The sequence below is a fragment of the Pieris napi genome, chromosome 21 (assembly GCF_905475465.1).
Source record: "Pieris napi chromosome 21, ilPieNapi1.2, whole genome shotgun sequence".
Taxonomy (NCBI): Eukaryota; Metazoa; Arthropoda; class Insecta; order Lepidoptera; family Pieridae; genus Pieris; species Pieris napi.
In genome coordinates, this window is record NC_062254.1 from 7389914 (window position 1) to 7405627 (window position 15714).

A 15714-nucleotide genomic window follows, 5' to 3' on the forward strand; every position below is an offset into this window, starting at 1 on the left:
TTATGAATATAAATATGAATTGCGCTATAATTATCCATATCTTTTATTTACATCCTAATAGTATATGTTCCCGGAGGTTCTATAAACTAATTTTAAATTACATAGTGTGGCAGCGCGACGTCTAGATCATATCTAAAACCTAAGTTACTTATTAAAGTGTTCCACGGTCATCACGCCGAGTATGTATCATCAAAAAATTATAAAAAACCCATAATGGCAAAAAATGGGCATGCAAATGTCATATTAATTATCATAATGTCATAATAATAAGAATAGTTAAGTTACGAGTATTTATAATTGTTGTCAAAACTTATGGTCTAAATACGCACACACACTATAAAGGCCTTGCCTTTAAAAATTAAATCTCCTTCCCCTTGAAAGCATTACACAGCAGTGTTCTATAACTTCTGGGAAGATGGTTAAATAGTTTGATAGCTATAGCTTAAATTTTTTGACGTGACAACGTCTTATAATTCGATAGAGCCGGCTGCACGCACGAAAAAACATGACTCATGCGGCGTTACCTCGCTCTGAGGCGTTACCTTGCTCTGAGGCGTTACCTCGCTCTGAGGCGTTACCTTGCTCTGAGGCGTTACCTCGCTCTGAGGCGTTACCTCGCTCTGAGGTGTTCTATTTAAAATTGACATAATTGTATTTATGTGTACAAATAAATGTAACTTGATCAATACAATTGTGATTTCCATTTACCTCCTTCTCTATATCCATACAAAATACCTATCAAACAAATAATTTTTTTTTTTTTTTTTTTGAAAAATGCAACCATCCTATCAATATTTTTTTATGACGTTGTCACGTTCAACTATCGTCAGTAAACTGACTTTACAGACAACCGATTTTTTTTTATATGCATCGTGGTGCAACATTTTATGTTGATGTTTAGCCTATTATATACTTAAAGTCTTAAGGCCAAGGTCTGTAATACCAAGGGCAAGAAACTGTTGCACAGATCCGCTGTCAACAAAGACGTTGGTACATCATGGAACTATTGGTAGTATAACAACACATAACATCTTACACAAACTATCCGGAAAATTGTATTTAATAATACAAAAGAAAAAACTTGGCACAATTTTAAATAATTCCACTGTATTGTGAATTCTGTTTTCCTAACTAGGCGTGAACCTCACTCGTAAATAATGGAACCGCACGGAGTTTAAAACAATTTTTAATTTCACCGCAAAAAGCGAGCCAATTTTTCTCATTGCATTTTCAGTAATATACGGGACAAAGAATATACTTGATTGAATTAATTAAAAATTTAAAACGTTTCTTAATATAGATATACTATATTCAGTATATAAGAAGGTCCGTAACTAACACAGGGCATGGGCATGTTTTTATAAGCAGATGATCTTTTTGCTTGACACACAAGTCGATTTTTGGACACAAGACATGCCAGTATCACGACGTTTATTGATTACCTTCACAGAAAGATATTAAGTTGATTGTGTACATAAATACATATTTATTTCTGCTGGGGTTCAAACGCATGACCCTCCAGTAGGAATAGCTTAACCTGTCCCCGCGGTTTTATTCGCGTCAGTTTAACACCCGTGCATGACTTTTGCGTAACTTTAATTGATTACGCGCACGCAACAGAAGCGACATAATACGGGTGGAATTTCGTATTGTGCCGATATTAAAACTCAGCTGCAGGTATTAATCCGAATAACTCCTCTGAACACTCTCCATGTTAAATGAGGAAGAAGATACAAAAAAAGCTGTCAAAAAGAAATACTTTTTCCCGTTCTCCTGTAGCTTGATGAATATAGTTTTCATTGATATATATATATATGGACTATCCAACACAATTAATAGGTATATTTAACTCAAACCATTCGTTCCAACTTAATAATACAAGAATTTATAAAACTCTTGTAGCGACTCCAAGTGTAAATTTTCTTCTGGCAAGCTATTAAATTATTGATTTGATTACACTGAGACAGCATTTATGACTTGGTTAACCTCTTAGAACTTATTGCTGTTGTTTTGGTCTGGTATTAATAAAATAATATTTTTAGTTCATTCTTTCTTCTATAAAGTGTCTTACAATAACACAGTTTTAAACCAGTACGAAGGTAGGACCGTCATCTTAGTGTTTGTAATTTTCAAGTATTTTGTTGCATTGTCATAACAATAATGATTTACGACATTCTCGCAGACCATAACTTCTGTAAAGAAATCGAAACAAGTTACGTAAGTAAAGTAATAAATCCGAAATTCAAGATAATTAAAAACATTAAATTTTCCTTGAAACTTTTACGAAAACAGGAAAAAATATGGTTTTTAACTTGTTTATTAGATAAGAACTTAACATTTTGGGGAAATTGATATTATATCAATTCAGCTTTACTAAGTTTTGGCGCAACTTGGAGCGCCGCGCTGTACCAATTATCTAAAATAGCGACGTTTCGCGTGCTTTACAGCGTGCGTAGTCACGGTGACTGAAGACAAAAGGTGTTGAATGTCAAAAAGTATCACAGCTGTAGAAAAAGTTGTATTATCTGAATTTATTTCCCCGGAGTTGTTATTGACTAAAAGATGGAGGGTCTATGACAGAGAGGACACCGTGAGCCATTTCTGACCACGCACGCTGTAAAGCACGCGAAACGTCAGTTAAATTTAAAATTATGTAAAATAATTGTAAATACATAACTTCAATCCGGTAAAAAATTGTTATAATAAATGTATTTAATCATATTTATTGAATTTTCCTTTCGTAAATGTTTGAACTTTTTGCATATGTATTCCATCTTTGGCTATATGTTTAGTATAATTGTGTTTTGTTTTACAATTTAATAACCAAATAAATAAATAGTAAGACTCTCACATCTCAAATTCTATTTTTGCACCAGATCCTACAAGCAATTCGTGATTCCATTATAGGTTTAAAGACTTTATTTTCTCAAAAAGACAAAAAATTACACTAACATGAGAATTCTAGATTAACATAACATTGTAGTCGTTCTTAAAATAATCACAATAAAAGATAGCCGTACATGCAATAAACTTAAAAATGAAAGTAACCAAAGAAATATGATAAGAAATGAATTTAAAAGTAATTTTGTTTAACATATTCACTTAGCTTCGATTTGAATGAATTGATAGAAGTAATATTTTTTATATATGTGGGTAGTTTATTATACAGCTGTGCGCCTTGCGATTATAAATGTTAAAAATAACCTTTATATCCAAGAAAGTATCTTGAAAATATTTTTACCTCACCTTGAGAAAATACTTGAACAATGGAAAAGTCTTCAGCTTAAGGAAGGATGTCTTCAACCAAGCTGGCTTCCGGTTTTCGATAAATCAGTGTCGTTATTGTGAAATTTAAATGGTTCGTATAATTTTTAAACGTTTAGATCTATTCTCTAATAATAAATATACGATTATTTAGCTAGCAGTTTCGCACGACAAAATGGTCAATCATTTTATTTAATTATATAAAATCCGGTATCAAAAATATTTCTTATGTGATTGATTGACTATTTATTATTAATTTGTATAAAAAAGGGTTTATTTTAAAAGATTAATTTTAAATACTGTCAAAAAAAGACTAGTGTTCATTACACAATTTCCTGTAATACAAACGAATACAATTTAATTGTCTTTAAGTCGAGGATTTTTTTCGAGGTGACATAAGAAAATGTACTGAGCACGAAGTATAAACTCGACCTGTATGTTAGACTTTGTACTGCTAGCAAACAACGTCTATGGTGAGAACGAATTATGGTGATAATGAAGTATTTACTACCGCGACTAATAATGCGCTGCCCGACTTAAATATTTTTAACTCACTAAACATTGTTTAGAAGCGCGACATCCAAAATAGCCATGATGATCGCCAACCTTTGCAAAGAGATGGCACTGTAAGAAGATATATATAGGTATAAAGTGTTGAATCGATAGTGAAAATTGGTTTTTAAGAATGTGGTTACAGGTGAAAAGGTCTCTGATAAGGAGGGGATTTATTATTTAACAGAATTGCAAATCATGAAGTGACTGCTTTACGACTGATTTGAGAGCGACCGCCGATGCGAAAACTGCTGTGTGAGCTCGAAAAGTGAGTTACAGAATCGCAAGGCTGAAGGGGAAAAAGAGTTGGGCGAAAGTACGTTCTTTGGGTAGCTTATATGTAGGTTTGCGTTGTGGTGTGTTCGGTGTTTGTTTCCAAAAGAATAAGAATTAATACAGTATTAAATATAATTTTTTGCTAGATTTTTAGGATTGATATAAAATCGTTGACAAAAGTTTCACGTACACATCCACCTAGCGTGTCCCTAATCAGGTCTAGTAAAATTTTATTATAGACTGATTACATTGCAGATTGGGAGAGGTCTCTAGGGGGACGTTGAGAAAATTGATTCAGGGTTTTTGCCCTTCAACTAACAACGTAACATTTACGAAATATTCCATGGATTTTCAATGCCTTTAAGTAAGGAAAGAGGAAAATGTCAACCGTATTGCTGTGTAGAGTTTTTATAGAGGGCAAACAGGCATGAGGCTCATCTGATGTTAGGTGATACCAGCCACGGACTCACACTGCCACAAGGCTCGCAAGTGTGTTGCCGACTTTTAAAACGTTGTATAGAAAGCACATTTTATTGGCTTGTCGTAGAATTGTACAAATAAGAATCATTGCAAATTTTGGCTTGTAATTTAAAAGGATAAATAATTGATTTTTAAACATATATAAAAAGTTAAAACCCTACGCCTAAAGGTAAAATTCAAAGTAAGAGCTATTTTTTTTTAAATAGAACAGCCCCCTGTTCTTTAACAGGCAGGAAGGTCATCCGATGTTAAGTGATACCGCCGCTAATGGACACTAGATGCCAGAGGATTTGCCAGTGCGTTGCCGGCCTTTTAAGAATTGAAACGCTATTTTCTAGAAGGACATACATACTAGTTATAGTTCAAGACTTGACTTGATCCTGAATAAAATAGCAGCTAACGGTGAGCTTGACTTCTATTTCCTCGATGCCTTCAAGGCAAATAATAGCCAACTAAGCTGGATCGAAATACCTAACGTAATTTAAAAAAAATTGGGACACAGACAAACCAGTTTTATCCCAGTTACATTCACCGTAGAGCCTGAGGTAATGGTAATTGAGCACGTAAAAAAATCATGACGCAGAGCCATGATTTCAACGCCCGGTCTAAGGGTCAAGTGTGGCTCGCTTCAATCTATATATATATATATATATATATATATATAAAAGAAAGTCGTGTTTGTTACAACACTTATAACTCGAGAACGGCTGGACCGATTGCCATGGTTTTTGATTTGTTGGATTTGTTTCCGTCCCGAATAGCAGAATAAGCAATAAAATATCGGATAAGTTAACGAATAACAATTAATTAATTAATTAATTTTACGAATGCAAAAACCATATGGTGCCATCTGTTGACAAAACTACGCATCATTTTACGTCGAATTCGTGTCAGTTCAAGAAATTCCGATCTTGAGGTGAATGAGGAGATGCATAACCATGCTTTGATCCTGATCAAAAGATGTTGGATATCAGAAAGTGCTTAACATGCAGTATCGCCATATTGACGCTAGAGAGAAGATGCCTAATGTCTAAAACTGCCATTCTTCTTTCGCAATGGCAAGCAATAAAACATTTCTGTATTTGCAAAAAAGTTGTATTAATGTAATACTTAACATTAATAAAATCCTAAAATAAGTTAAATTAAAGTAACAACGATATTATAAGGTTGTAGGGCGAAACGAAGTTAGCCAGGTCAGCTAGTTAAGATATAAAAACGAGGAATAATAACATTTAGCCGGTGTAATAATGTAATAAATTCGCACATATATATATATTTTTTTAAAAATCAGTGGCGCTACAACATCTTTTGGTCTTGGCCTCAGATTTCTGAATCTGTTTCATGATCATTTTTCAATCTAATATGCAAGTAGGTGATCAGCTGTGTCTGACACACGCCGTCGACTTTTACGGTCTAAGACATGTCGGTTTCTTCACCGTTTGAGCGAATGTTAAATGCGCACAAAGAAAGAAATTCTATTGGTGCACAGCTGGGGATCGAACCTACGACCTCAGGGATGAGAGTCGCACGCGGTAGCCACTAGGCAAACACTGCTCTATATATCTACACATTTATATAAATAAGTTTTATTTAAATACCCGTGGTACATTCGCAATTACGACCTCCATGGGAATCTTAATGTAGATGACGTCGCCACAATAATAAAAAAGACCGCTGAAGCCCACGAACATAGGCGCTACCATCACGTGAATGTCGAGGTAGGTAGTATGTAGAGATATACAACTCTTTGCCATCTACAGTGAGAAGACTAGAAAGGTCTAAACCCTAGTGAATTAGTATTAGTGCACGTTAGTCTTAAGTGCTAAACAATGGTCAGTGAAAAAAATACAGTCAAAATCTGTTATAACGACATCAAAGGGACTACTTATATTTGGTCGTAAAAACCGATAGTCGTAACAGCCAATGACGTTGTTATGAAATACCTAATACAATATAATTCAGCCGGGACCTTTGATTTTGGTCAATATAACCGGTATGTTGTTCTAAACGATGTCGTCGTAAACGGTTTTGACTAATAACACAAGAACTGCCCTGCGATTCTGTAACTCACTTTTTGAACTCACACAGCGGTTTTCGCATCATAAAATGACTGCTTAACGACTGATTTTAGAACGACCGCCGATGCGAAAACCGCTGTGTGAGTTCGAAAAGTGAGTTACAGAATCGCAAGGCAGAGTGTCTTCCATTTATTAGATACCTGGATCCTTATTAATAAATTAGGTTAGTTTTAAATTACTCATTAGTGTTAAGTCAGCTAGATCGTAAATTTCCATAATGTCTTAGTAATAACACATGTATTAAAAAAAATACTAATTCATAAAAGGACCAAACATTTAGTAGAGCCTCGTTTTCTAATAATATAAAACCTATTTTGAGAATCATCGCACGGTTCTAATTTACACGCGTGTCGCTATCATACATCATAAAAGTAATTTCCTTTAGTCTACTGTAAGTTTAAGGTACCGTCACTATAACACCGTAGAAATAAAAATATTATTTTATTACGGTTGTAAAATCTATCGTCTATGTAATTTTCTGGTCTACTGATTTCAGTTCATTCCGATCTGATATACGTAATTTTATATCGTGATTTTATATGTAATATTTTAGAATTTTTTATTACTTCAGTTTCACTTTTTAAAACAGAAAAATTGCTCTAATTACACTATTTTAATTTAAGCCTTAATATAATATAAAAATGTTTTTATTAATTATAAGTAAATATGCATTGCAATGTGTAAGATTTGGGAATCCTTTTAAATAAAAAATACCTGTGTCAAGGTATCCATCTCAGCCCAGCTCTTCTGTGAAAAACTAAATATTTAATTATAGTTTTGATGTTTTTAAACTGTTTACAACAAATTTTATAAATAGATACTTGCTAAAGTTATCTCTTTCCGACGTGTTGCTATACTTCAAAAAAACATGTGTGTGTACTTATGTACGCGCGTAAGAAGTTATACTTCTTTGGTATTATTAAAAATAGTTTTTGATTGCATGCAAATAATTAATTACAATTAAATAATCAAAGACTGGAAAAGGAGTCATTACAGTCAATAAAGTTCAGTTTACATTTGAAAAATTAAATAAATAAATAGTTATTAATATTATATTTATTATAATTTTTTAAATATTAATTAGTATTGATTTAAATATTCAATTTAAATCACTTCTGATTATAATTCAGACGCACATAAAAAAACAAAATGAAAACACGTGTTTTAAATGTAGAAACTCAAAGCATGTGGATAAATATTATAAATATAAATACACAGTGAACAGAAGCGGCGTGCGTGCCAACATGCGCCACTAACTTCATTCTGTTAATTTTGTGTCACGGTGCGCGCGCATCGTAAAATTTCACTCTCATCAATTTTTCATAACGCGCCTAAAGAAGTATAACTTCAAAAAAGTGACTATTGCTTATAAAGAGTGATTTAATATACTTAAACTGAACATACATTCCGTTTTGAACGGGACTAGGAATGACATTAACTCATTCATGGTCAAATGATTACAAATACAAATTCGTTCGGCGTTAATGAGTCACGCCTGTCACACAGAGATTTTGTCTATTGTCCCAGGTATTTTTGAGCGAAGCCCAATTCGCGTTATTTACTGTAGAAAGACTAAAGCAATTACGAGCGTTGTAGATATTAAATCCAGGCCTAATTCTACGTACAGTCACATCGATATATCTGCGACCCTGGCTTAATGACGTCATACAAACTGGAGAGATAGCAAAAAAATTGAAGATGTAAAAATAAAAAATATTTTATTTGTGTACTTATTTTTATTGATACTCGTACCTACTTGAAATTTACAAATACTTATTATTTACATTATTTAAAGCAGAAACGCAGAATTATTTAAAGAAGCGCATTCCAGCGAGGTTCGCAGATATTTCCGACGGCTTGTAAGTCCATGCATTACAGTGAGCCTACTATGTACCTACTGAAAGTCTTGAGGGGGTAGTGTGCAAGTGTACCCCAAGTGTACTCCAAGAACTGGGTTTCCTTGTACCAATGGGATATGTACGACGGCGAAGGCCTAGGCTATTTGCGATACCAAGGGCCAGAACCAGTCTATTGCACAGATTATTATCAAAGACATTGCGCCTACTGAATGCTGTCTCCGACACTATCGACATATTTCAATAGTCGCAGAGTGAATTCACAGTAGCGATATTGTGTATATTATTTAATAATATATATGTACTTTATCGTATTGGCATAGTCTGTTAGGATAATGTATGTATTTCTGTAATAAATAAATAAATTTGTGCAGATGCCCAAATGGTGTTTCTTTCCTGATAATGCTTTTAAATAAAGCTATTTTAAATAATACAATGCAATTTCTCATAATACAACAAACTTCCTAAAAAACAAAGTCAATCTACTAATTTATACGCCAAAAGAATTCTGCTAGAACTTCCTCTATCGTGATGTAGATGGCGCGGAATTCAATGTAGAAAAAATCTATAAAGCAATTACCGCTTATTGTATATTTTAAACATCACCTAAATTGGTTTTTCGCAACATAATTAACTCTAAATTAATATAATCTATATATTTATTGATAAGTATAAAAAACTTGCGCGCTATCTTGACACGACAATGAAATGTAAATATTATCGCTGCTACCAGTGACCAGTCTATCTGGTTTTCGGAGCGATGCGCGCGCGCCAAATATAATTTACGTGTTCCGTGTATAAATTCAAAAGGTTAGTTTAAATTCTTTTGTATTTATGTTTAACATGAGCTTCAATAACTACGTATCGATATGATTTTCTTATATTTCTAATTATTGTAGATGTATGAATAATTATGTAAATGAGGAAAACGGTTATTTAATTAATAATAATAAGTTAAGTGTTACAAAGAAAACCTAAGTAAACCAGTGATATATACTATTTTGTGTTTTAAATACACTCAGTAGCAGTTCATATATAGTTCATTAAACAATTGAATTGTGTCTAAAACCTAATAAACAGGGTTCGATTGCCGGCGAAACAAGTTAATTTGTACTCGCCTATAACACGATACACGAATACAAAAAATTTACTAACTACCATAGACACTTGCCAATATATTTTTTTATTATATAACTTTGTTTTTCCGAATTAATGTTTGTTTTTGTTTCGTATGTAAATTTTATTTATTTGTTGTGCATTTTTTGTCAATTTAGGGTTATAACAGGATTTTTTTTTATAATTAACAACTTTAATTTTTCACACCATATATAAGACATTGCGAAGTCAAAATTTATTCATCATTATGAAGATCACTCATTAGGTGATGAGAGGTGTACCAACAAAATGTTTCATACATTTTATTTTAATAATCTATATTTTCATAATAAGCTTTATTAATGAACTTTCGTTATAAATATCTATTGAATACAATAAGTATTTATTTACATATTAAAAATACATGTGATAGTTGAACATAAATTTATAATTTACTAGCTGATCCGGCAAACGTCGTTTTGCCATGTATATCATTTATAATAAAAAATAGGGGTTGATCGTAGAGGGGTGAAAATTAGGGGTTGTATGTATTTTTTAATGCTGTATCATAAAAAAATAAATATAAATTTTATCTAAAAATTAAAAAAAAAATATAGGGGTGGACTTACCCTTAACATTTAGGGGGATGAAAATCCGTCCGATTCTCAGACATACTAGGGTATGCACACAAAATTTCATGAGAATCGGTCAAGCCGTTTCGGAGGAGTTTTACTACAAACACCGCGTCACGACAATTTTATATATTATTCATATATTTATAATTTATTTATTTTTTAATAATAGATTTTTAATGTTTTGAAATAGTTTTACTTTAATAGTTGCTTTTTCATCAGTAAACAAGTGATATCCGTTAACAAGAAGCAAAATGAGAGGTATTACAATCCAACGCGTTGAAGAAGCAGATACAGAGGAGGTCATGAAATTATTAAGAAGGTAGTAAACTATAGTATAATAAAACATATTTCGAATACATATACTCGTTCCCGTAAAGTTCAACAGAACTGATTTAATTTAATCTTTGAAAATAGATAACTTTCTTGACGATAACTAATCTTTAAATGACTTCTCAATATCATTGTAAATGTAAGTGTCTATGGGCGGCGGTATCACTTATCCACTTACCATCAGATAAGACTCCTGCCCGATTGCCCCGTGACATAAAAAAAACATATATACATAGTACTGAAATGATAAATGTAACACAATTATGCATCTGTTTTTTATATCTATGTAAATTTATATCATATGAAACAAGGCCAATTCCGCAGTCATCTGGACGAAAAGGTTAGCCTGGATTCCACGGTGGTCTCAATATCATTGTAAATGTTTCTATGGGCGGCGGTGTCTTATCCACTTACCATCGGATAAGACTCCTGCCCGATTGCCCCGTGACATAAAAAAACATATATACATAGTACTGAAATGATAAATGTAACACAATTATGCATCTGTTTTTTATATCTATGTAAATTTATATCATATGAAAGAAGGCCAATTCCGCAGTCATCTGGACGAAAAGGTTAGCCTGGATTCCACGGTGGTCTCAATATCATTGTAAATGTAAGTGTCTATGGGCGGCGGTATCACTTATCCACTTACCATCAGATAAGACTCCTGCCCGATTGCCCCGTGACATAAAAAAAACATATATACATAGTACTGAAATGATAAATGTAACACAATTATGCATCTGTTTTTTATATCTATGTAAATTTATATCATATGAAACAAGGCCAATTCCGCAGTCATCTGGACGAAAAGGTTAGCCTGGATTCCACGGTGGTCTCAATATCATTGTAAATGTTTCTATGGGCGGCGGTGTCTTATCCACTTACCATCGGATAAGACTCCTGCCCGATTGCCCCGTGACATAAAAAAACATATATACATAGTACTGAAATGATAAATGTAACACAATTATGCATCTGTTTTTTATATCTATGTAAATTTATATCATATGAAAGAAGGCCAATTCCGCAGTCATCTGGACGAAAAGGTTAGCCTGGATTCCACGGTGGTCTCAATATCATTGTAAATGTAAGTGTCTATGGGCGGCGGTATCACTTATCCACTTACCATCAGATAAGACTCCTGCCCGATTGCCCCGTGACATAAAAAAAACATATATACATAGTACTGATATGATAAATGTAACACAATTATGCATCTGTTTTTTATATCTATGTAAATTTATATCATATGAAAGAAGGCCAATTCCGCAGTCATCTGGAAGAAAAGGCTAGACTGGGTTCCAAAAATCTGGGTGTTTTGGGTAGGGTTAATAAGCAGTATTTCACGTATGCAGCTCTACAAGGCTTAAGTACGACCTCATATGGAATACTGCTCATCTCTCTGTGCCGGTGCTCCTATCAGCTTCTTCCTTTTGACCAAATTCTACGAAGGGCTCGAATTGTCAATCTCCAACGTATTACTGCGTCTTTATGCGTATTCTACAAAGTGTACAAGGGAGAGTGTTCTGAAGAGTTATTTGAATTGATCCCTCGTGCCTCGTTTCAACACCGTAAGAATTCAAAATTTCATCAGCATCACCAGCCATCAAAGCTGAACGTCTTTCACAGTCCGCTTCACTATACATTTTCTTTTCCGAACTCTGGGATCGACGGTGGAGTTCCTCCCTGGGAGACCTTCAATTGTTTGAATAAAGAGTATACTCCTCCCTCAAAGACCGGCAACCCATCCACTAAAATTGGCGTCCCGTAGGCTAGTTTGCCCTCCAATTCTATAAAAAAAAATTTGCGTGGAGTCCTCCGCGCGGTAGAAGTGAAATTTCGTAATGTCGAAATAAAAATAGGAAGCATTCACTCTCGCTCTGTCTCTTTCTATTCCCCCTCCCAGGAGCGTTAAACGTTTAACGCAACCTTGTTGGAAGTTTCACTTCAAAATGTGTTGTTTTTTTCTGGGTCCGTTTTACGTCTGGAAACTAATTTTTATTAATTTCAGAACGTTTTTCGTCCATGAGCCGTTGAACAATAAAGTTGGATATTGCAAATCAGAAAGTGACGAATGCATTGATCTTGATCTCTACTGTCGCCACTGTCTTCCCGGAATATCCTTTAAGGCTGTTGACATAGATGGAAACATCATTGGAGTTCTTATTAATGATGTTAGTTCAGTGAAAGACGTAAGTAATACCTTATTAATTGAATTACACAAGTAATTTCAAATATCAAATAAAATACAAATGAATTTATTCATATTGGTAACTATATACCTCTATAAACGCGGACAAAAAAATAAACCATTGGCGCTACAACCTTTTTAAGTCTCAAATGTCTATACCTGTTTCATGATTATTTTTTCAATCTAATATGCAAGTAGTTGATTAGCCTCCTGTGCTTGACACACGCCGACTTTTTGGGTCTAAGGCAAGCCGGTTTCCTCACGATATTTTCCTTCACCGTTCGAGCGAATGTTAAATGCGCACATAGACAGAAGGTCCATTGGTGCACATCCGGGGATCGGACCTACGACCTCAAGGATAACAATCAAACTGCAACTAAGCCAACACTGCTCTATAAAGAAGTCAAGACCTAGCAATAAACTCTCCGTCACTCTTTTTATAATCGGTGTAATTGATGGTGTCGTTAATGATACCATCATTTAACGACACAGAGGTTAAAAATTTCCATGAAGTAATTATCAAGTAATATTCACAGCCATTGGACTTCGATATGATATTGAGCACGACAGTTAGTCCAGCTTTCAAGAAGATTATAAACATGTTAAAAATTCGTGAGAGCGGAGCCAAATTAAGTGAAAAGTACCCAAACGACGACAACCTGTTAGAAATAAAGCTCGCGGCGACAGATGCGAATTGGAGAAATAAAGGTGTCATGAATGAGCTCATGCAAGAAACAGAGTAAGTTTTCGATTGAGGTTTAACTATAGAACTTCTTTATCGTTGATCGAAATAGTCCTAATTATGATGTCCACATAACTACGTTTAGTTGTAATCTGTGACTGTTAGAAAGCGCGCGAAACGTCAAACGAAACAAGAACAAAATAATTATCTATTACACAACGAAACAATTTTTTTTCTTGATTTTAATTTAAAATAATCTAGTAATATTTAAGACAAATGTAAGTTATTATTAACTGTCGATTAGATATTCGCAGTAATAGTAATATAGTAATAGTCATATTATGTATTATTATCACTGTTACTCATCTTAATGAGTTATTTAGTTATATTCATGACCATTAAACCAACAAAAGTTTTACTAGACACTTTTATATACCCGTTAAAACAATACAAACGATTAGAGTGGTGAAAATTAGCGCCAAAATGTTGGTTGGGATATAACACAACATAATTAATAAAATTTCTTGTAAACTCTTTATAGATAGACATTTAATTTAATAAAATTCAAATAGGAAAATCTTCGTATCAAAATCCAAATCTGTATGCTCAATGACCGAGTATTTCAAGGAATTCTCATGACGATCAATGACATAGCGAAATAGTTTCTTGTGAAGTAATAAGCAGATTTTTTTCCTTCGAGCAATGTTTCCTTATATATATCGGGATTTTCTAATTTTCAGATATTTCCTGTTATGTCTGCTACGATTTTAATTGAATGCGAGTGAACTTCATTAAAATAATTTCATTAATTATTCTATATTCTAGTAACACAGATAATGGTGCGCTTAGAATTAACACTAAAATTGTACAACGCTTGTGTTAGCCAAATTTTTCATGTTTCCTTTTTCGAAAAGAAATCCGTAATATTTTTTATAAATAAGCGACTTCAGTCTATTCGATAGTGGTGACAGTTGCGAAGTAATAGTCATTCGTGTCGGTTCCGAGAAAGTAGAAGCGTAGGGTAGTAAGACATTTCCTAGTCTATGTACACAAAGGACAGTGCATAGTCTGTGCATGATAAACACTTCAAATTATAGAGTGTACTGTGTAGGGAAGCCCAGACTTCAAATTATCCCACGTTGGCGAGCAAGATCAACTTCAACTTCAAATTACCGAAGCGACCAACTAAGAAAGATTTTATTCAACTTATCGAGTGTTTTTCAAGGGACCGGAGTGTTATCGAGTCCACTGTACTTGATTTTTATTATGTACGCAAATTACCTTATCGATAGTAAAACCATTGCTAAGCTAGAATTTGAACCCACGACTTCTACAACACTTAACCGCTGCCCTTGCATTTTGAATATGTACCACCTACCTTTATCATAATTATTAATAATGTAAGTGCATCAATAATTTAAGGGGTATTTATTATTAATAGCTGAGTAATAACTTATACGATAAGATATAATAAAATGATAATGACTGCATGAATTTCACATATTAAAAAATAGAAAAATCAAAGTGACTTTATTTGGTATATTTGCAGTAATAAAATGCTTAACTTACAGGAAGTTAGCAAAGGAGTTGGGCATGAGGCTTATTCGTATTGACACTTCCAGCGCCTTCTCCGCTAAATCCGCAGAAAAAATGGGCTTTACATGCGTTTACCAGCGAGCTTTCTCTGACATAAATATAATCGTACCCGAACCCCCGCATATATACGACAGAGTGTTTATTAAAGAAATGTTTTGATATTTTATAGTACAATATTGCTCAATATTTAAAGGAAATCAAAGATTCTGTAGTCAAATGTTTGTTTGTGGAATAAAGATTTGTTTTAAAAACTTCTTTACTTATTTCTCTATACCAGCAATTTAAATTTTAATATTTATAGTAGTCGTATCTGAAACTATTTAGTTTTATCTAAATTATCAAACAAGGAATTCGAAGGACGCTACTCGAGTAAACTAAATGTGAAGAAAGGTTGAACACTGGGGGTCAATATCCCATAATATATAGTTTAATAAGGTCAATATACTTGACCCTATACTAATAAACAATGTATGCCTTAAATCTGCATATTGACGTAATAAGAAATAGCGGAAATATCATCAATTTTTTTTACCTATTTTCTGCATTCCATTGGAAACGCGTATACAGTTCGAATAGCGGTTTAAAAAAGACAATGACGCATTGCCAATAACAAGTCATCAGTCTCATTTGCGTAGTAAATGTATAAAAATAAAATACACGACCTTAAAAGAAT

The 15714-nt window shown here is 33.4% G+C and overlaps 1 protein-coding gene across 1 annotated transcript; it reads left to right on the top strand.

The window, feature by feature from the left end:
• The first annotated feature begins 9192 nt into the window (after positions 1–9192).
• On the top strand, positions 9193–15296 carry LOC125060463. The gene is made up of 5 exons (XM_047665369.1): positions 9193–9316; positions 10456–10555; positions 12584–12764; positions 13300–13502; positions 15017–15296. The coding sequence occupies exons 2-5, from the start codon at positions 10488–10490 to the stop codon at positions 15198–15200; spliced, it is 636 nt and encodes a 211-aa protein (XP_047521325.1). The 5' UTR covers positions 9193–9316; positions 10456–10487; the 3' UTR covers positions 15201–15296.
• The last annotated feature ends 418 nt before the right edge of the window (positions 15297–15714 follow it).

What these genes read in the sequence shown, in the direction of transcription:
- LOC125060463 (XM_047665369.1), top strand. Translation starts at nt 10,488, where the DNA reads ATGAGAGGTATTACAATCCAACGCGTTGAAGAAGCAGATACAGAGGAG. An exon ending in GTCATGAAATTATTAAGAAG is followed by an intron (nt 10,556 to 12,583) that starts GTAGTAAACTAT and finishes TATTAATTTCAG; the next exon opens with AACGTTTTTCGTCCATGAGC. An exon ending in GAGCTCATGCAAGAAACAGA is followed by an intron (nt 13,503 to 15,016) that starts GTAAGTTTTCGA and finishes CTTAACTTACAG; the next exon opens with GAAGTTAGCAAAGGAGTTGG.